Below are 23,084 nucleotides of genomic sequence, written 5' to 3'. Positions count from 1 at the left end.
TGTCGATTAAATCACACCTTCAAAGTTATTTACTGTCAGGGTGATAATGAAGAAAAATATTTACAGTACTGCCATCTAAGGAGAATGAGCTGATAACAAATGCAGAGTTTCCTGACAGGCTTATTTTGTTCTGCATATTGACAAAGCAAAGAGCTCTATAAAAGAATAAAGACACCGTTCAAAAAAAATTTGCTTGCTTTTAGAGGCAGTGGTTCACACTGAGTTACTTTGTAAATATTTGCCTAATTCTATTGCTGTTAGTTATTTTATGGAAGGAAGCAGCCACCTCTTTATAAACAGTGGCAAACAGTAGATGAGATGTGGTACTGTGGCACAGCATTTGTGCCAGTACAAAACACCCACAACAGCATTTTGTGCTAGTTAGCGCAGTGCATGCTAAATAAATCATTGGGATTTTGGGATTCATGGCTGTATGCCATGTAATCTTGTGTTAAAACAGTGTTACCACAAGGATGTGTGGCAAACCATTGCAAAACCAGGCAGGTTCTTCTGGGTGATCTGTGGTATGTTCATCTAAACCGTCACAACTAGTACAATGATAGTTTAGTGAAAAAATGTGTTCTCTGTTACTCTTCTTATATTAAAAAATGTCACAATGTCTAGTAATATCTAATAAGAATAATATGAACTTGTGTTGCATCAGAAATTCTAGCATTTTTAACAGATGTAGGAAGGATAAAAATCAGCTGAGTTATACTTGAATTTTCATTGTAATGCAGGAGTGTTTTTGAAAGACCATTCATGCAAAACTTGTGCCTTACACAGTTGTGCATACTTAGGCTCATATTGCAGATAAGACAGCTAATACTGTGTTAGAGCTTCTCCATGGAAATACCATCTCTGATGTGCTGTTCTTGTAGAACATGCAGGAAAATCTATTAATTTTTGAAAAGGACTGCAAATACAAGAGTCCTTCAGACAGTGAAGATTTTGCAGTACGTTAAATCTGAACTGTGTTTGTGTTAATCTTTTTTCTGGAGAAGATTATTCTCTTTCAAGTAGAAGACACACCTTCAGGTTAGCTTGTCTGGTAGCAATTGATAACTGGTAAATAAAGATATTGATCCTTCTGTATATACAGAGTAGATGCAACATTCATCTGTGGATCTTCCTGTGTTCGACAGCACCAGGGTGCCAGAGGCAGTATTTTCGTGGTAGAGTCCTATCTGTCAGTGAGTTTCAGTGTGTTGTAAGTTTGCTGGGAGAAGTTGTTCAAGTTGATTAAGTTTTCTGTGAAAACGTTGGTGCAAGGTGACGGTATGTTTGCAGGTTGGTATGATGTGTGGCTTCATATTGTCACAGCATCAGCGTGGTCATGAGTGTGAGTGAATCTGAAGAAAGGATGCAGTGCAAGGCTGCAATGGCTAGAAAATTGACTTTCCCATTGTCCTTAGTTGAGGTCAGTGCTGGTGCAGTCAGTAGTGTTTGGAGAGCCAAGAGGGACCAGCCAGTAGATGGGCACTTCAGAACGAGCTGAGTCAGTCTTTTTATTTCTGGATCTTGAGTTTTTTGCCTCTAACGGGAGTTCAGATTCCTGTGCTTTAGTGTCTTCATTTTGACCTGAATTTCATACACAATAACTAATCAGACTGATGAGTCATGCATCAGTGTCAGATCTAAAATCTAGGTTTAAAAGAATAAGATTTAAGCTTGTCTAAGTGGTGAAGCTTCATATGGGAAGTGAGGACTGAAATGTTACATGGGAGCCATTGATACAGCTGGGAACTAAATTCTATCCTCTCAATGTGTCAACAAAGAAATTGTTTCTCTCTGTCTCTGCATGTTGTGTTTTTCAGTACAGATGTATTGTTGCTCAAATTCTCCAAATGCAGCAGAAAACTCTGTGAGCTGGGGTTTGCAGGGCAGAGATCACCCATTGCCCAGCACTAGATACAGGGTAAAGCAAAAGTAAGCTAAAGAAGCAATGATGGTTTAAGGTCATTGTATAATTCTCTTCTGAATTTTAGAAAGTGAAGGAATATCAGCCATTTCTATCCAAAGCTTCCTAGTCAACATTGTTTATGCATTTCTTAAAGTGGGGTTATGAGTAAAGGAAAACAACGTTTCTGTTAAGGGACTTGCACACATAAGCAGAGTTAAACATTGATTGTCAAAAATTTCTGCCTTGTAACCATTCCATACTGTGAATTTTTCATCTTCAGCTAGCCTTCAGCACCCAATCAGCACTAGGAAATCCTACCACAACCCTATGAAGGTCTTCAAGGTAACATATTGTATACATTTGGCCTTCTACTTTCCCTTAAGTGTCCAAATACAACATTAAAATTGATGTTCTGGATAAAATACTAGATTGGTTTGGATAAAATGTTGTACCTTGGCCAATTGTTGGTAAATAGATAAGCTAAATAAGATTTTTTTTTGTTTCTTCCTTTGTCCTCAGCAGTAATATGTTAATACTGATAACTTAGTTACATAAACTGTGTGATGCAAGGCTGATGATCTTCCTAGGATTGGTTTATTGAAAAAGTAATTTGACAGTGAATAGTTCTTTATCTAGAAATAGTATAAGTACAGCAGAAATTCCTAGAATCTTGATAATGTGTATTTATGGCTGGACATAAGCTTTGCTGTGTAATCAAGATAAACACTAATGCATTTTCATTGCATTCATGCTATGTAACAGAATCAGAGTTTGGATTCTTGAGAGGAAATGGTGTCTTCCTCCCTGCAGCTTCCAAATCTTCTCTGTTGGCCAGGCTGCTTTTTTGGTGTGTTGACCACTGACCACTGCACCAACTTATTTGTTGGCTCTCATTTTTCCAAAAAGCTTATTAGGTTGAGAGTCCAAAAAATAGCTGCAAGAAGAGCTGTGCTGAGAGCAGAGGTGTTAGGCAAGAGCTGGATTCATGTACTGTACCCCCTGCAGCTACAGCAGTGAGGAAGTATGCATGGTCAGATGGGAGAGTAGGAGGAAGGATTGAGCAGTGGTGCTCAGTGGAAAGGGAGCCAAGGAGCAAAATCACTTAAGAAGCAGGTTTTAGCATATCATTGCACAGGGAGAAGATGTCCTTTTCCCCCTCCCCCCCCCCAGTTCCATGTCCATGCCTTGGACGAAGACAGTGCTGACGGTACCTGGGATACATTCCCTGTAAGCCCAAATAGGAAATATATTTTTGGTCCTTAAAATGATACTGACATTGTATTAATTACATTTGTGGTTTTGTGGTTATGTCTGTGTGAGACAATAGTAAGATTCTAAGAAGCTCGTGGCTTTGTTGCAATTAATTCCAATTTTTCCCTTTTGGCATTGCTGGCTTGCTGAAGAGTAATGCAGAATCAGAGCTCTTATCTTAGTTGACTGCAGTGCTTACTGTTTAGGTAAAAACTTTGGCAAGCTATTCTGTTTTGAAAATACATTACTAGCTACTTAACTTTCTGAAAAACAGCTGTCAATATGAAGATATATTGCAGCTTCTCAGTGAATGAAAGCAATTTTTAAAACTTAGCACAAAAATAGTACCAATAACAAAACCAATCAGGCTTCAGCAGGGCTGTGAGCAAGAGGCAAGTGGTCTCAATGCACATCTTGAAGGATTTAGTTATTTAGAGTGTGAAAGTTATTGGTTATTTAACGGCATCTGAATGGAAAACAGATTCCTTGAAATGAATGAAAATAATATTGTGTGCATACAGAATACTTGTAGTGCAAGTAATGGAAAGATCTGGTTATTAATAACAGGAGTCTGCTTGTTGTATAAACATCATCTGCCTCAGAATTTCAGAAGTCTTGCAACAGTTTCTGCTTTAGTCAAGTATTCCAGTTTTGTGACATACTCCTGTGATATTTAAAATACTTAACAGAGAAGTCACTTTTCTTTTTCCTATTCATATTGGCAAATTTTGAGAGCTCGTACAATGATTCTTGGTCTCTGAATATTTTTGCTATTTGAAAAGATTTTTTTTTTTTTATTTTGTAGAACACCTCACACTGTTTCAACTCCATCTATAACATACTGTCAACATACCACAGAAAATATCTCTGGGATTTGTTCTGCCACGGGTTCTGAATACTTTTGACAGATTGCTTCAGTATTATTTTTTTTATAAATTCTGTGAAACTTAATCAGTTCTGAAGCATCCTGCTTAACTGACAATTAAGTCTTACCAGATGTAGTGTGAAAATCAGACGAAATTAATTTTTTCACTCTTAAATGTATTTAAATTTCTTGCAGCATATGTCCTTAACACAGACAGGTATTGGTTTGTACCTTAGAAGTACAGTCTGTTTTTAAAACACCTTGGGTTGCATTCAGATATTTAAGAACTGATGGGGATCTGGCAGACCCTCGGTGGATGATAGCAGGTACCAGGAGTGCAGGTCAGGCTCCTGCCAAAATCTCACATGCAGTCTAGCCTCAATTTTCAGTTGTTTGTAACTCTTTTGGTACTGATGGTTCTGTTCTTTTCCTTAGGCCAATGCCAAATTTTTATTACATTAGTCATAAGATTTATCCTTTTTATGAGTAATCTTGATATAGACTGATTTTTTTATTCCTGCTTGTACTCATAAGAAATGTTACATTATGAGGTTTCTTTTTAAGGTAGAACCATGGAGTATCAATCACTTTCCTTCTAGGCAATAGCAGCAGGCAAGGTGTGCAGCCTGCTTTGGTAGATGAGAGGAGCTGTCCTTATTTGCCAAACAGCTGGGGTCTCCAGGGGCACCTTTGAGAAGTTCCATTGCTCCCTGTTTGGAAAACACTGGCATCGATTCCCTAAGGGAGAAACTACCTAGGTTATGCTCTGTTTTTCACTCCCAGCCCTGCACCTGCAGTGGGTTATAGCACAGATTGTGCTCAGTAGCCTTTCTCATCTGCTGTGAAACTAAAGCGAATGCTCAGTTCAAAGGCTTTTTTCCATGTGTAAAACACACAGGTTCCTCTTGTTAGAGCCACCTGCTTATATGGCAGTGCCCTCCCTTGGGCTTGCCAGCTTCATTACTGCAGAGGAGAGTACAGATGAGAGCCAACTCTTAGGAATTCTATCAATCTGCTGGTGTCCAATCCATCAGAGAGCTCAGGTCCTCACACCACCATCCATAGTGCAGACGAGCAGCTGGTTGTTCTTCTGGCTGCACCTTTTATGTCTTTCCTCTCAGACCTGGAAAAGGCTGAAAGTGTAAGGATTTTTCAGACATAGCTAACGAGAGATGTCACATTTTCCAACAAATCCTGCCATGGTTCTTACCAGACAAAGAGTAGTTTGTCATCACTACTGGGTCCAAATGCTTCCTACTTGGCCGTTCTTAGTTTTCAAGCTGGTTTTTTCAGCTGATCAGTGTACATGAACTGCTGGTGTCCAGGGACTTTGTTCACAAGAGCTGCAATCTTACCTGTTTTAACAAAAATGTAAAAATGGGCTCCTTGCATGGTATTTGAATATAATACGTGGCCAGGCCTTTTGACATTGTTCAGACTGTTTCAGTTGTCTTTCAGAAGAGCTGATGTTTGAAGCATTCAGAATGATACAGCTCTTTTTCCCAAACACCAGCCTTCATTTCAGGTCTTGAATGGGTGCCCTTTGTGCCAATACTTGTAACACTACTGAACTACTGAGACAGTGAAATCTTGCTGCTGCATCAGTATTGGCAAGCACTCAGTAAGTCACATATCCCACCAGAGAAACTGCCAGTTGCAGAAAACAGAGGACTTTTCTCTTTTTTGTTCCTCTCCAAGTGTTTTTTTTATTTTGTTTTTATTTCTTCTGGGGAAGGGGTGCACGTGTGTGTGTCTGTCACTCTGACCCTGACAATGCAGTTATTTCTTCTCTGTGGATTTGTTGGTGATAGAGAATGTGAGAGCTTACTTCTGTTTCACTGTCAGTTTTTTTGGAGAAAATATAAAACCTAATGCTCAAAAATTTTGTCTGCTTGTCTGGTTTTCTTCAAATTGGCTAAAGAGAAACACTTTTTGCAGTGTGTATTGTGGTAAAGGCAGTCTCTGCTGCTGAAGGAGGGGCTTTTAAACCAGTATGGTCATTTTAAACGTACAGTGGGCAACATAAATGTCTTTACGCTTTCACTAGAAGAAAGCTGTCTATTGTTTGCTTTTCATTTGCACCAACTTTGAGAATTGTAAAAAGCCTACTTGAAATTTAATTCATATTTCGAGCTCTTTCCTCTGCAGCGAAAATAAATGCTCATTTCAAGAGGACAGTCACTGTTCTTTATGTCCAGAACTGCTGTAAGGAGGAAAAAGGATATCTGCTTAGCTGTATTTATTGCCACAGCTCACCTAAGTTAAGATGTAATATCTTGTAACATGTTTTTATGGATTTGTATCCTCTATTAGGGAGATGCTTCATGGCTTAGCTCTTGTCTTTAGCATTTAATGGCTGTGTCAATATTTATCATATATATTCTAGAGGTCAGCTCCTATTTTGGCAGTTTGCAAACTTAAAATGTAGACCTTATGCATTTTTTCATACTCAATTAAAAATAATTTATAATTACTGCTTATATCAAAAAATGGTGACACTGTATCTCCTCTGCTTAAAAGCTCTCCTGATATCCAAGCTGAAATCAGTAACTATCTCTTTAAACCCTCTTGTTCTTGTGCTAACATTTCCTATTACCTAAAATAGTGGGGTTTTCTTTTGAATCTTAGTCCCGGGATCAATTATAGATCATTAAATTACCACTCAGCACTGATCTGGTTGGGTTAAGCAAACCTGGGTTTAATTTTGTCTCCTCTCTCTGGGCAAGGCCATTCATTCCATGGCTTCCTATAGGTATCTTTACTCCATGCTTTTCTCAGTCAGTTTTCTCTTTGTAAAGCCAGTGTTATTCCCTGGCTCATGGCACAGTCTGCAAGCAGTCATTGTGGCCTAAGGATGGAACAGAGATTAAAGTCAGGAGCTTCTTGAATTAATACTGTTGCTGAAACATCTGAATTGCCAAACTGAAGCTTCAGTCAAGGAGAAAAATGGTACAGAGCAATGCTCACTAGAGCAAAAAGCTGAAATGTGTTTAGATTGTGTTCCACTCACAGTCACTACGTGCAGAACAGCTTTCAGCACCATAGCTGCTTTGGTCCTCCTTTGTACCTCCATGTGTCTGCCAGGCTTAGGGTAGTGTGGTAGAGCAAATTATTTTCTGTGTTCTTAGGTGAGGAAATTTTTGACGTAATCATGGTATTGTGATTAAAGCAGGCAAAGAGAGATCTGGCAAAGAACATCCTTTTAGACAGTTATGTACAGTCAAGGGCTTGATGCTCCCAGGGAATGTTCCCATGCAAAGGTGTACAAGAAAAATTGTTCATTTTTTCAGTCCAAGTTTGCTCCTGGTGGACCAGTTGTGTCAGAGAAGCTGAATGTGGCAGGAAAGAGACAATACAAGGGTGACTGGAGGCAGTGGGCACAGAAACCCAGTATTCTGAAGGCTGCTGCAAATTAAATGAGATATTAATGGGAATTTTGATGTAAAGTATATTTCTGCATTTGGATTTGCCTTCATCATATTTACTGAATAAATATTTCTGTTCTATTTTTGTCTTGACCTATTGCAGTGTTTCCTCTGGTGCTTAATAAGATCAGAATTCTTCAGAAAGTCTGATTGTAAAATAAAAGCCAGGGTAAAGCCAAATGTCTTTCTGAGGTTTGTTTCATCAGATTATTTGAATTCAGGGGAGAAAGGTTTTATTCTGAGGAAACAAGACAATTCTAGACAAAAATAACCTAATTTTGTGAAAGAAACTCTTGATCTTCTTTGTCTAGATGCTTTTTTCTGTCTGCCAGATTTTTTTCTTTATCATATGAGGAGTTTGAAGTCAAAGGGTCAAGTGATGGCTTACCTTTTCTTTTATTCAGTCTCCAAAGTTCACTCATCAGAGTAGAGGATGTGTTCAGTTGGTGCACAAGACTTTCTTTTCTACTGCTATGGAAGGCTGATGGACATCATGTTAGTAATTTATTTTTAAATGTACTATTAGCAGCATTATTTTTTTCTAAGTTGCAAATTACCAGACTGTTTTGGCCACTGCAATAAGGCATGATTAACATCTGTTTTTAAGTTCTTCTGTGATCTCTCTTTAGTTCTTTCCAGTCTTAGGGGAGTTCTCAGATTTTTCATAATCCTGCTCCTCTTCCTTTTACCACCTTATCTACTGCATAAAGACAATTTAGTTTCGAATTAGTTTTATGTAACTGTCTTCATTCTGCTGTTCTGAGAAACTAACCAAAACTAGATCTCTTCATTAAGCTTTTCGTGTGGCAAAAATAGGTTAAATCTTTCTTAGCTTAAAAAACAGGAGCATCCTGTTATCATTTACATACCCTTGGAGCCCCTGCTGTAGGAAAATTTTCCAAACATCTGTTAATTGCTATGTGGCAGATGTTAATGATGTATAAACAAGTCAGACTCGGCAGGGGCTGTTACTGGTTTGCTCAGAGCTTCTGTATGTGCTAATAACAGAATGAGCTAATCTTAAAAGCAGAAAGAAACTCCTGGCCAATTTAAAGATAAAAGTGGGAATGACGTGGACAATCAACTGAAGGAAAGCAAGCTAGCCACTGAAAGGAATTCTGATTAAACCTGAGAAGGAAGAAGGAAAGAAAAACTAGAAATTGTAATTATGCTTTAACCTCGAGACTTATAGAAGTAATGAAGTAGGGATGTGCAGGATCAGTAAATGCCCAAAGCAGTAGCAGGAAAATTCCCAAACATGGTTATTAGAATTCCCTTTTCAGTTGGAAAACGTATGTCATCACTGGGATGTCATCTGCATTAAAATGTGCTTCCTAAAATTTTCGTGTAAGGTTGCACTTCTGAGCCTTATAAAGGGAAAAGGTTCCTTCTGGAATTTCTGATATGACAGTATTAGCTTAATTTGACTCTTAATAGCAATTCCCTTTGTCACTATTTTTCCTTGTAATCTCCAGGAATCTAAATTTTCTGAGGTGCTACAATACTGCACTTATACCTGCTTCTAGAATAGCTGTTTTATTTTTTCCTTTTTTTCTTTCCTTTCTTATGCTGATTCACTAGCACTAATGGGAATTAGTTGCAAGTATTAAGATTCTGCTGAAAAAGAAAATGATGCATTAGTTTCTGCTAGACCAGACATCTGGGAATTCAGTTCATCCATTTAATAAACCTAATTGCAAAGTGGATATGTTTATTTGATGAGTGTTTATTCACCCTTTTCTTTCAATGGATGATGTCAGCAGAGTTTGGGAGAGTGAAGAACAGATGGATAATATCATGAACTGCAAAAACGCAAAGTTTTGGAGTAAAACTGTAGACTAATAGCAAGTGGATTCCAAGCAACCTTGTGTACTTTCTTTTGTTTATATTTGTCATATGTTTTAGAAGTTCCATTTACCCACATTCAACACAGATGGTAAATAATTTACTAAAACATTTCCAAATTTCTAGTTAAGGGAATGATTTCATCCCCTTTCTCTCCTCTAATAAATTTGTATTTGTTGTTTCTTCAAGAAAAGTCTGCAGCAAAGCAGAGGTGAACAGGAGCTAGAGCTAGCCCAGTCACCCTGTGCAGTAATTGAACACCATCTAGTGGGTGCTCACTTAATCCTTTCATTCCTAAACAGAATTTGTATTGGTTATAATTACAAATTCATTCTCCTGTAAACTCAAAATCTATATGGCCTCAGACAGCGAGTCACTGTAAATTGCATGTTCATGAATGGGGCTTATGTTCTGGAAGAGAAGCATAATAAGGGTTTGAATTTTTTTGGTGGTTTCTTTTTTTTTTTGCCATCATGCTTCGGACAGCAAGACAAAATGTCCTAGGACTTGACCTTAAACACACAGCTGTCATTAATGAAGTTACCAACATGGAATTGTTTCCTTTCAGTAAAAAGTCCCAATTCGCTGTTAAATCCTGTACTCGGTGCTCTCATGCCTTGGCAAATAAGGCAAAAATGCTGTCTTATCCTTCAGAAGTCATCAGAGAGAACTGAAACCACGATGCAGCCTTCAACTGCATTACAATGTTGTTGCCTTTGGTAGAAGCAGGGGGGAAATACTTAGCTTCATATGAAACCTACTGGTTATCTCATGTATTTGGTGTTACTGTGTGTTACAAAAGCACATAACTGATATTTTCCTATTGGAGCAATTGGTCAGGTCACCGTATCAAATTAGAGAGATGTGTTCATAACCCTTCTAGAAACAAATGTCTGCAAGCATATTCTAAACCCAACTGGACATGGTTTGGGGCAACCTACCCTGACTGACCTTGCTTTGAGCTTTTTTCAGTTGTCACCATGAGAAGATAAGGACATCCTAATTACCACAATTACCTCCAGAGCTCACTTCCAGTTTTAGCTCTTCTGCCAATGAGGTAATTTCCCTTAATCACTCAATGGGTCTTCCCACAAACTTCGCTGAAACTCCTGAGACCATCTTTCACAATCCCCAAAAATGTCCTGTTTGTGCCATATTCCCTAAAATGTTACCAGTGGGAAGGGAGTAAGATGTTGGAAAGGATATGTTCCCTCTCTAGAGGCCGTAGGGCAGCCCTGAAAGACTCAAATTCTAGACATTTGATGGAATGACAAGGCACTACGAGAACGAAACAGGAGCAATGATTACCACCATCATTAGAGTAGAAATCAGGCATCCTGCTGTTGAGATTTCCAGATTTCACAATAGTACAGAAGTACTTCAACCATGTCTCTCTCTCCACTTTTTTTTCTTCCAAAGGTCTAACTAGTGATTGCTGGAATATGATTAATGAAAGCTTCCCAAACTGATATTTCTAGCAAAATCCCCTTGTACTTTTCCATCAGCTCTTACCTCTTTGAACAATTTTTGCAGTATTTTTAAGACCTTTTACTGCATGTTGCTGTTGCAGAAGTAAATTAATCTTTAAAAAACAAAAAAAATAACAAAAAAGGAAGTACTAATGATGGTGTAAATAATTTTGATATGTGATAGGGTGGAACAGGAAAAAAGTGAGCTACTATGTAAACTGAATCTAGGTAGCTATTTCTATTTACAGGACTCTTGAGAACCCAGTCAATTTTATGTGAAATGTCAATGCTCCTGGTTACTTACCCACTGCAGTAATTTAAATTGCCTGGATGCACTAATATGTCAGCTATTTACTGCTTGGACACAAGTACTATAAATATTCTGTATATGACGAGAACAGCACTGCATTTTTCATGCTGACACCATTAAAAATTCAATTTTTTCACTAAATATCTCCCGTTTTAATTTTTAAATTACATCAATTATCAGATTATTTTTTTCTGTTCCACTAGGAACAAGCAGTATCAACAGTATCCTGAAGTTTGTACTTGAATGAGTAAGTTTAAGAAGCAGCAAACTATTTCATAAACAAAAGAGCTGAATCAGTAAGGTTACCTGCCTAGGAGATGAGGGAAAAGTTGTGTATGTTGTCTGCCTTGACTTTAGTAAAGCCTTTGATACCGTTTCACACAACACTGTCCTGAAGAGGCTGGTTGATCATGGCTTGGATGGGTGCACTGTTCACTGGGTAAAAAACTAACTGGATGGCTGAGCCCAGAGAGTGGTGGGGAATGGAGTTACATCCAGTCAGTGGCTGGTTACTAGTGGTGTCCCCAGGGCTCAGTACTGGGGCCAGTCCTGTTTACTGTCTTTACCAATGACCTGGATGAGGGGATTGAGTGCACTCTCAGTCACTTTGAGGACACCACCAAGTTAGGAGGGAGTGCAAATCTGCTGGAGGGTAGGAAGTCTCTGCAGAGGGATTTGGACAGGTTGGATCCATGGGCTAAGGCCAACTGTATGAGATACAGCACAGGCAACTGCTGCATCCTGCCCTTGTGTCACAACAACTCCATGCAGCACTACAGGCTGGGGGAAGAGTAGCTGGAAAACTGCCCGGAGGAAAAGGAGCTGTGGGTGCAGGTCAATAGCAGCTGAACATGAGCCAGCAGTGTGCCCAGATGGCCAAGGCAGCCAATGGCATCCTGGCCTGTATCAGCAGCAGTGTGTCCAGCAGGACCAGGGCAGGGATCATCCCCCTGCACTGGGGACTAGTGAGACTGCACCTAGAATCCTGTGTTCAGTTTTGGGTCCCTCACTGCAAGAAAGACATTGAGCATTGAGGTGCTGGAGCATGTCCAGAGAAGGACAACAGAGCTGTGGAAGGGTCTGGAGCACAAGTCCTATGAGGAGTGGCTGAGGGAGATGGGGATGCTTAGCCTGGAGAAAAGGAGGCTCAGGGGAACCTTATCGCTCCCTACAGCTACCTGAAAGGAGGTTGTAGTGAGGTGGGGGTTGGTCTCTTCTCCCAGGTAACAAGTGACAGGAAGAGAGGAAATGGCCTCAAGTTACACCAAGGGAGGTTTAGATTGGATATTAGGAAAAAATTCTGCACTGAAAGGGAGGTCAGAGATTGGACCAGGCTGCCCAGGGAAGTGGAGAAATCACCATCCTTGGAACTGTTCATAAGGCATGTGGATATTGCACTTGGGGACATGGTTTAGTCATGGGCTTGGCAGTGCTTGGCAGTAAACAGTTGGATTTGGTGATCTTAAGAGATTTTTCCAACCTTAGTGATTCTGTTGTTTTTTGAATACAAATCATGGAATCACAGAATCATTTAGGTTAGAAAGGATTCTTTAAATCAATGAGTCTGGCTGTTAACCAAACACTGCCAAGTCCACCACTAAACCATGTCCTGAAGCACATGTTTTTTAAATAACTCCAAGGATGGTGACTCCACCACTTCCCTGGGCAGCCTGTTTCAATGCTTGACCACCCTCTCAGTGAAGAATTTTTTCCTAATATCCAATCTAAACGTCCCCTGGTGCTACTGGAGGCCTTTTTCCAAACTACAATCTTTTGAATGTGTGAACATGTATTTGTGTGCACATAAACTGATGAGATAATGCATGAGCAAAAGTCTGTTGGGAGCAATGGGACAAAGCAGGTGACCCATGTAGTTATTTCTGGTATTGTTATCTATAATTCTTGCATGTTAGGGTGTTCATTGCATATCAAAGAGCAATAAACCATACGGTTACTTCATAGAATTTGACGCAATTTGAAATGATTTGCAGTTCTTGCTTAGGGAATAAGTTGCATCAATGCAAAAAGGTGAAAATGGTGGTCCTCTATGACACATGCCATCTTTTTCCTTATTCCAGAGTTAGTATGTCATGACAGGGAAGATCTTCAGAATACAAATTATAAAGGAAATAACGTGAATGAGACAATAAGAGTAGTTGCTGCAGTGGTGATGGTGCCTTTATATTGAGCACATAGACTTAAGTCATGTTTTACACAGTGAGGTAAGAATCAGTTTCTGGTGTTGCTAAAATGTTGACCTTTTCTTTCTTCATTTGGATTGTGGGATGATTAATTTGCATACATTTTTGTTCTGAATCCATATTAATCTCTGCTTGCAATTAAGATGCAATTTGCTCGAGTCATGTATACAGTCAGATTTTTAACTGTCATTTCATTGTTGTTGTTGTTACTCTACTTTATTTGTTCATCTATACTTATCTTCTCTAGCCATAAAGTAGATTACAGAACCCTTAGGGCAGGGATCATGACTGCTAACACTGCCTAGTAGAGAAACAGAATTAAACCTCTAGTGCTGTGCTGCTATCACAATCATTTATCTTTGTTGTTAGTACCTTAACCTAGCATGTGCTCCAACACTGCAGTATTAAAAAAATAGTCTTTGTTAGCCATAGGAGATGACGACTTAAAGCATTGTGATGCTACAGAAATCATAGCTTCTTTATTTCAGAGTAGGGTCCAAGTTCATGAATTGAATCTTCTTGAAGGCATAGTCTAGCTTATGCTGTTCTCTTTGCTAGACAAGACTGACTACTATCTCAAAGCTAGTAATTGGAATTTTTCTGCCTGCTCTTTGTGGGAAGGTCCATGGTTTTGTGCAAAATCATGAAATGCCATCCATCCCGAAAGTCTGAACCGCATAATATTCTCTGTAAGTTGGCAGGAATTGTTCTCCACCCTTCTGGTCTCAGAAATATATATGATGGATACAACTCCTTCCAGGTAGTCTTAATTGTCTTTTATAAGACTTTATTGCTCCAATTATGCAGACACTCTGCCTCTTGAACCGTAGTAAACTTTGCCCTTGTATCTGATTAAGTTCTTCTTAATACAGAGAATACATGCCCTTAGCACTGCTAACATCGGGCTGATAGATAGGTTGGGAAAAAACAGGTCACAGATACAACAAATACAGAAAGCAGTCATGGTGTGAGTTATCTGGTTGTGTGCAGAAGAATTTATCTGCGCAGTTTAAATACATAAGAGCTGAATGCCAGGTCAGAGCAGGTGATTGCAGCATTTCTTTAAAGTTAATGGAAGGAAATAGGTAAGTCCAAAGCCTGTACTGGACACCTGTCTCAACCTGGAATAAATTGTTCTTTCACTGTCTCTGTTTCTCTCCTGTGAGTATAAAGGGAGCCTCAGGTCATTAGTCAGGATGAGGTTTGTAGACAGAGAGAGTATCTTTTATTAGACCAGCTACTCTAAGTTGAAAAAACTAGACAAGCTTTTGGGTATTAAAGCTCTTCAGATCTGAAATAGGAGCACCAGATTTCAAAGTTAATTATAAACCCTTTTCTGCGTATGTCCTTACACCATCGTAGTTACAGCAAAGCATGATAGTGATCACTAACTCAGATTTAGCCATCTAATTTTAAGACATCTAAATGAAGCCAGAGGAACCAAGCGTAAGGTGCTTATTTGGGGGCTTGAGGACTTGCATTTCACGTGACACATTTTTCCTCAGGATGCTTCCTCCAGTCCTGAGCTCTGAACCAGCCCAGAAGACTGGCAGCCTCTTCTGCTGGGGAGATGCTCATCTGCGATTGCGCTCTCTGTTTGGCTTCCTGCTGCTTCTGTGTTTCACGTGAAGCCTTAGCTCACATCATGTGCTCCTTCTGCTGCTAAGGGCTGCCATTACGTGCCTGTTAGACTTTTCCAGTCATTTGGGAGAAGTAACTTTCTGTATGCTTCATTGCAGTGTGCTTTTTTAACGTCATTGCAGTACAAGTCTTGTGGTAAGCTTGGAAGTTTAAACATTTTCTCAGCTTTTCCTTATCTGCAATTTGGATATGTTATTAGCGAATCTGGGAGCATGTCACTTTCCTTGGATAATACCTAAGGAGAAGCTGTTCCCCTGCCCTCCCTGCCATCCCCACAGACTCCTGCTACAGCCCCAGTGAGGACTGAGCAGCTCACAGGCTCTGTAGCGGGCACCACAACATCTGCTCTTACCCTGATGCCTTTGCTATTTTGGAACTCCGGGCACTGCTGGTGACTCGGTGCCATGGCCTCTTTAACAGGTTTTGTAAACTTGCTTATCTTAATTTTTTAGTCTGTTTCAGTTTCCTAAAAGACTGTGTCATCCTTTGATGTTTTCTCCCTGCATCAGCATCCCACCCTTTTTACCCCGGGCTGCCTGACTCACTGAGAAACCTCCTGGTATTGACTTGCTCTGATGCAACTGCTCTTCTGAAATGGAGATTTGCCAGCGCTGGCCTCAGCCCAGCTCTGTGTATTTCTTGTTTCCTCAGAGGAATGATTGCTTTAAATAAAGAAGGACAGATGCAAAGCTTGTTTTGTAAAGCACAGCAGAAGCTTCTATTATTGCAAATTGCCTTTTCCACTGGGCATGCTTGAATTTTAATTCAGGTGGTTCAATTCATGTGATTGAAATGACTTTTATCAATTATCTTTCAATGGAGCAATGTACTAGTTCAGTAAAAGCTTTCTCGTTGAAGTGGATTCTTAATTCATTTAAATGGCATGCTCATTTATTATTCAGATATTGGTTTGCCAGGAGCTATCATAGCAATCTGACCACTTGGTTTGTCATGCTTTCAAAAAGCCTTTATTTTTTTGCTGCCCTTGATTAATCTCCAATATCACCAGTATTTCAAAAGGAGCTTGAAATTACTAGCTTGAATTTTTGGCCTTTATTGGTTTCATTAGCAGTAAGTACTTCATAAAGGCGTGGAAGAGCTTTAAAGACTGAGAATGAAAATAAAGTGGGTTAAAAAGGGACTCTTTGTTAATGTAAGATACTTGTCCAGTATCATTAAAATTATCTGAGAGAGAGCTGAGAATGAAATACAAACTATTGAATTTCAATGATCTTCTATTTCAGGCTAATTTAAACAAAAATTTTAATGGAATCTCCCCAAGGAAATCAACATACACAATTCTTATCTAGCCCAGCTTGCTGGTGCAGGATTCTCAGTTAAGCTTGTGTGAAGGCTGGCAGCCAGTTAAAATGAAGAAATACAAATTCTTGTTCCCATGGCAGGCAAGGCTGCAGGGTAGGCTCTGCTGTAAAGGCCACAGCATGAGCTGCACACAGTGGGTTTGGTTTTTAAAATGCCCTGATCTTCAGATTACGACTGTGCTGAAATCCCATCCAACTTAAAAGGTTCATTTCACTCATCATTTTGCAGTATGAGAGTTTGAATTGTGAATATACTTCATGCTATTCTCATCTTAATTTTTCATGAAAATCCAAATGGTTTTATAGCACCCCAGTATGACCTTGAACTTGCGAAGCTTCAGCAAAGATAGCAATAATTGCCATCTAAAATTAAAAAGCTGGGAGGTCAGTAGGTTTTTTTTTTGTTTGTCGCTGTGTCTGTTTGAAATGGAGCTAAAAAGAAATCCTGTTCAAGCCATCTCAAGTGGCTTTGCTGATAAAAGGGACAGGAGTTTGTTGCCCTCCTAGGAAAAGATACCTATTTTGTACTGGTCTCATTTGAAGTTAAGGCTGTGGAGAGAGATTGATTCAAAATTTCATTTTAATTTCCATGTTACAAAAGTAAAGCAGTCTTGCACACATGTAAAGTTATGTTTTCTTGCAGATAGTACTAACTACTTTTGCTTTGGCATTTGATTATTGCTGTTATAATTGTTGGTCTTGGTGATTTTGCTCATTCTTTGAATCTAAACGTCTTTTGTCAGGTCTAAGCCTTTCCTTAGCTGTACAGGTGTAAATGGGTGTTACTGACTGCAAGTGGGTACTTGTTTAATTCAGTCCTTTCCTAACATTAATCCTAACATGGATGTCAGGTCCATTCTACACCGTAGTGTAAAAAAATGCTAGATGATGGAAAGGCTTCTATTGTAAGAAATGTATGTGACAAAATACCCAAGTTCACCGAGGGCAAATTAAGGCTGACAGAGCTGCTCTTGGCAGTGTTTTCTTAATTACAGTTGTCAACTAACTTTCTTGGCTAACAGCACAGAATGTGTGTGCCTCTATGTAGACTTGGTATTCATTCATCTTAAAAAGCTAAAATGCCTTTTTGTCCATGTAAGGTGTGTCTGTACCTTATTGTTTCATGGACACGCTATAGATGGTGAAAATTAGATGATGGTATCTGTAAAATATGTAGAGACCCTTGAAAATACTCTCTGTCATTTAAGCCAGAATTCCATCATAGCCATGGCAGATCTACAGGGAAAAGACCAAGTTTTTATTCTCATTCATCCAAGTTCAAAATAATAAAAATTCCGAGTTTGTTTTTTTATATACCAAAGTAAGACTGTTACTACTACAAACAAGTTTTCTAATATGACATTAATTTACCTAATAGAATCTAGAGAATCTAATAAGGTAAAATAATACAACTATAGGAAATTGCATCATACAGATCTTTTACTTATTAGATGAAATATTTCCTAATAATTATATCTGTTGCCTGTATTCCTAACAGAGAGACTTAGATCCTGATATATTTGTAGTCATGTGTGAGGAATGACAGCAGCAAGTTTTAATTCATAGAAAGAAAGAGGCACTTTTTTTCCCCCCAATGTCCAAACTGGCTAAGAAAACTGATCATACATTTGCATTGTGTTTTCTGCAAAGAGGAGTTAACCTTCTTCTCCTAAGTATTGTAGACAAGGCCTTAAGAGGTCTGGTTCCTCGGAGGGCTGCACATTTGATATTAACAGAGTTTTCCTTGCTGGTGTTTAAAAGGATCTCACTGTTGGGAATAAATGGAGAGAATAAGCACCAAAAGCTAAATTAATATTCAAGGAATATTATGAGTGCCTCAATAAAAGTAGCTAATGTTTCCCAGTGAAAACTGAGATTTGAGTCTTCACAGATAATTTTGTGTGGCGACAGCACCAATAAAATATAACTGGATTTAATACTTAGAAAATACTCAAATAATTATTGGAGGAAACTCATTCTACAATTTAAATTATTACATGATTATAGGTTTGTATTCTAGTACTTCACACAAATGGCAATATGAAAAATAACACTACTGTCCCAAGTTCAGGGGTATTTTCCCATAACATTCCTAGCCTACTAGTACATGTGCTTGCTGACATCTGTATGTCATTTTCATTTGACTAGGTCATTAAATATTTTGATTTTGAAGCCCATTTGAGAAGAGCACCATTAAAAGGCTCCACATTTATTACTCTGCTGGATTTCCTGCTTTGAAAAGTAGTTGTCTTTGTTTATCTCTCAATCTGTCCCTTTCCTTCCTGCCTTTTTTCCTCTCTTATTGTAGCAGCTGCCCCTCATCCAGTCAGTTGTGTCAGGGACTGACTCTCACCCACATGGTTCTGCCTCTCACCATGGTCTGGGGTGATAGGACTATCCTCTCCTTCTTCTGCCACTCAGCAAAGACTTCCTTTCCTCCACTAGTCCTTTCACCCATGCAAGGGCAGCAAGAGCACCTCTGTATTGTTGTTATTACTGTCTTTTCATCTCTGAAAGAGATCAGTAGACATGTCAGCATCTTAAGCATCCTCTGAAGGGTGACCATGGCTGAATGCAAGAGGACAGATGTTGATGGCTGCCACAGCCATCGACTCTAGCTGTGAGCTCTAGGCAGTTGCAGTTGTGACTGCTGGGTGGTGAAAAGATAGTCCATATGTCTACAACAGATTTTCCTTGCCATACTTAATTTTTATCAAGATATGGTAATTCTCTCTGAGGATATGTTATTGCCCAAAACTGGGTAGCTGAAGTGCTTTGGAGTTCTTGTGCTGAATACAACACAAAGCAGAGAAACAGGCTTAACCAAGTGTAGAGTCCAAGTAGTGCCTCAGCTGCACCTCCCTGTGCTTTCTCCTACCTTAGATCAATTAGCCATGCCATTGCTGTTCTATCTCAGAGTTCAGCTTGTCTCCCTTCATCATCCTCCTGGATACTGGCAAAAGGCTGTTCCCCAGTACACTGTTGTGGTAGCAGGTACCATCCCTGATGTAATGTTCTTGGGGTCCCCAGGAGAATGGAATGAATGGAGCTGCTCTTAACCAAATAAGGGATAAGGGTGCGTGCCTGGCTTCAGTACACACAGCAAGTACAAAGAGCATGTACAGTAAAAAGTATTGCAGGGTGGTTTTCACTTTTTTCTTTCAGATGCTGTTTTTCACAGACCTACAGCCTGACTCATTAACTTCTATAAGGCTTGTTGCTATGTGGGTCTCCCAGACCTGAAAGAAGAGCTGTAGTTTAGTTCCACATTGAAATGCGCTGTACAGAGGCAGCAACATTTCAACCCTGAGATCTAAATCTTTTAACTTGCTAAGTAACAGTTCCTTAAAATGCTCTGCAACAGTGAACGGCGTTCCATGGAACTGTGGTGTTACATCACACTGCTCAGGACTCAGCCTTACTGGATGTAGCAGTTGTTCCTTGTTCTCCCAGTCCAACTTCTTTTGTCTCAAATGAGGCAAAGTAGAGGATTTCATACATTTTTTGAGTTAGAGGGTATCTACCTAAGCAGCTTAATATGTGTGTGTATATGGGTGTAAATATATGTGCAGGCAGTGCACAAAAATGTATTCATCCACAGTAACAGGTGGTACTGGCAACACCTGTTGCTGGGGTCACTCAACACTCCAGTATTAAAACCCTAATTTTAGTTGCTTATAACTTTTGTCAAACTTAAACATTTGTGTTGAAATGTTATGTGCCAGGTGTCTGCCTTAGGCTGATTTGAGGGAGGGGGTGTGGGGAGAGGAATTTATCAGCAAAACTGTTACTACCAATTCAGGGAGCAGAAGTCAGGGCACTGGTTTGCCTGTGCTGAAAAATAAGCTATTGCTGGTTGAGGTCTTCCAGCAGCTTCCCTTGACCAAAGAAAAACGTCACCAGTGAAGACCTCCTGCAGCTGGGCATGCCACTTGCCAGCAGTATGGAAATTTGCTGCTTTACTGAGAATGCACCTCTGTCTGGCTAAATTATGGGCCTGTGAAAATGCTTGGTAGACATTTGTTGACAGCTGCCCACCAGGCTGCCACCATCATGTCCATTTCCAAGTAGCAGTGCTGTGATCCTTTGGATGCAAGATGCCCGAGAAACAGCAGAGTAGCCTTGGAGTCTGAGCATGGAGCAAAGCACTGCACACAGGGGCGCCAGTCCACAGAGCAAATCCAAGCAGCTCAGCTTGTGCTTACACAGTGTGAATAAATAGGAGGGAATGACTGGCTGGAATCCAGAGGAACTCGTGATGAAGAAAGGGAGTGATGGGCCGAGAGTGGTAAGAGTGAAGGACAACAGGGTTTGAGAGCTGTATGAGGAGAAACGCCGAGGAGACAGATCGGTGTGATAGGGCAGATAGACTGAGAAGGGATGGAGCACAACTCCTGCTGGTCCATGACCATAGGGTTTCTGTGATCCCTGCCTAACCAGCTGGAATATTCCACTGATGGTACATGGCAGCTCCTCACATGGGTGATTTACACAGGAATACAACCTGTACTGCTGCCAGTGGCTCCCCTGTTCTAGTGTATAGACTTGAATCTATTAAGAAGCACTTAGGAGTTTGCGTGTTTCCATCTGATGCTCTTTGAGGACCCACAGTTGCTCAATTTACTTCTGCTTGATAGAAACATAATTCTCAATCTTTTTTTTTTTATATATTTCTTAGCTTTCACATACTCAACCTTCACTTCAAGAATTACTGTGTGTTCATGCAAATCCCTTTGTAAATACTACAGTTATTTCTTACTGTATAATCTGGCTTTGGAATCTGCATGACATTTGTAGCTCACAGTATGAAAAGTCACACTAAGTTGGTACCAAAGTGGGCTGAGGCTTCATCTACGTTGAGAGAACGTTTGAACAGACTGCTCAGATTATTTTTAAGTCTTGTCCTTTCATGATCGTCATGGGAATTAGAAACAAACAGCCTGTTGCAAAATATTCTGTTTCATATAACTTAGCATTTTCCCCTAAAAATCTGAAGATATGCCACAGAAACTGATCAAAGTTTAAAGGCAGTTTGTTATTGAATGATGGTTGTTTTTTTTTTTACTATAGGCAAAGCCTCAGCCAAGAAACTGACAAAAAAGGTAAGCAAAGTGTTCCTTTCATTCTTCAAAAGAACTTGCATTCTTTCTGATACTCAAGTGAATAAGCTTCTCTTTCAAAACTGGCTTTATATTTTCTTGTTTGTGTCTTTAAAGGAGGTAGATGCTGCACTGCTGTATGTTGCCAAAGCTAAACCAGGACCGAACTTTTTTAGAGAGCTTGGTGATAAAGGTAATCAGCACTTTTGATACTGAAAAACACGTCTTGCTTTTTATCTCATTATATGATATGGCTTGGATGTATTTTTAAAGGCATTTTCATGGATTTGACTTCATCCCCATCTAGCCAGTAGCTGCCTCGTTGGCAAATCTCTCAGTTATGCAAGAGAGTAAAGAGACAGGGCTGAAAATTTAAAGCCTTCTGAGGTGCAGGAGGAGACATGAAAGAAACTGAAAAGCCTATGGAGAAGAGAAAGGGGCTAAAATGATGAATTCAGCACAAAATGGACTTTTAAGACTTGTTAATAAGCTGCTCTTTCACTATGTAACTTAAATGCATACAAACTAAGAATAAAAATAATAATTGTATCTAGTTGTATAAAGTGGCATCCCTGATTCCAAGAGCAGTTGAACTTATTTGTCCATCCTTCAGGAGCTCTGTGATCCTTCACAGTGCTGATTTACTTTGATTTCTTTTCATCTAGCATTTCCACCTTATACTGGACTACATGAAGAGAAAACTCTGAGATCTGGGATATTGTTTGTGTAACAACAGGGAATTAAAGAACACTAAATAAACATCTCATTAGCATAAATTAATTGAAGGGAGAAAACAAACAAGAGGATCAAGGAAGCCAAATAGATGAGTAATTAACCATTTCACCAGTAACAAAGACCAAAATCCCCAAACTAATGAGAAGGACTGACAGCGCCTATTCACAAACTTTCTGTATCGTAGAGTTCAGCCTGAATCCCTTATCCCGTGGATGTTTCTGGGAAATAAAGCTGCCTTTACACTGCTGCAGTTCCTTGGCAGGCATGAGCCACACTCTCTCCATGCACAGCAGATCCCCAGACACAGTTGGCAGCTTGTGCCAAGAGAACAGCCTTCCATCTCGGCCTGCAGCATTTGCCTACCCTTCGGCCTCACGGCCTCTTCTGCCTGCAGTTCATTTCTTGCATCCTTGCAGCCGTGGAGGGGGTTCCAGCTGGGTGCCTTGCTTGTCAGTCCACTCCTGAAAGCCCCAGCATACCCCAGCAGCCCTGAAACCTCTCTGAACAAGCTGAACGGTTTTTCCTACCCTAGGAAAAGCTGGATATTGTCTTGAGTGGTTATTCCCTGCCTTTTTAAATTACTAGTCATCACACGCTTTCCCAGGATTGGGTGTTAAGTATTCCCAGTCTTTAATTATTGGATATTCTCTCTCTGTACTTGCTTTTTTAGGGCCTTTCTTTTTTTAGTGATAGATACTGCCAATCCCCAGAGCACAGTGCCTGGGAAAACCGGGAATCCGCCAAAAGAAATTGAAAACATAGCAACTCAGTGCAGCCTCCTTTTATTGCACCTCTCCCAGCTGAGTGCTTGGCAGAAAGTGGGCTCAGTGATATACTCAGCCTGGCATCTTTTGCATTCTGGCAGAGATCTCCCCTTGCTTAGCACTGTGTGTCCATATACTCCGTCCTTCAAAGGTCAGGTAAGAGTTTGAGATGATGCAGGAACATTCAGTGCAGTCATCCCTTTGTCTGAAACACAGAGTTTTTACAGGTTTTGGTCATGATGTCTCTTTAGTGA

The 23,084-nt window shown here is 39.8% G+C and overlaps 1 protein-coding gene across 1 annotated transcript in view; it reads left to right on the top strand.

Annotated features, from left to right (window-relative positions):
* MICU2 (mitochondrial calcium uptake 2) overlaps positions 1-23,084 on the top strand; it is a 61,448-nt gene that overhangs the window by 3,235 nt on the left and 35,129 nt on the right. The window contains exons 2-3 of the mRNA XM_009081494.1: positions 21,303-21,334; positions 21,449-21,524. Of these exons, the coding sequence (XP_009079742.1) occupies positions 21,303-21,334; positions 21,449-21,524 (108 nt within the window). The remainder of the gene's footprint in view (positions 1-21,302; positions 21,335-21,448; positions 21,525-23,084) is intronic.

This window comes from Acanthisitta chloris, unplaced genomic scaffold (assembly GCF_000695815.1).
Source record: "Acanthisitta chloris isolate BGI_N310 unplaced genomic scaffold, ASM69581v1 scaffold5269, whole genome shotgun sequence".
NCBI classification, from domain to species: domain Eukaryota; kingdom Metazoa; phylum Chordata; class Aves; order Passeriformes; family Acanthisittidae; genus Acanthisitta; species Acanthisitta chloris.
Note: the sequence above shows the minus strand (reverse complement) of the source record. Positions and strands in the feature narration are given on the sequence as shown.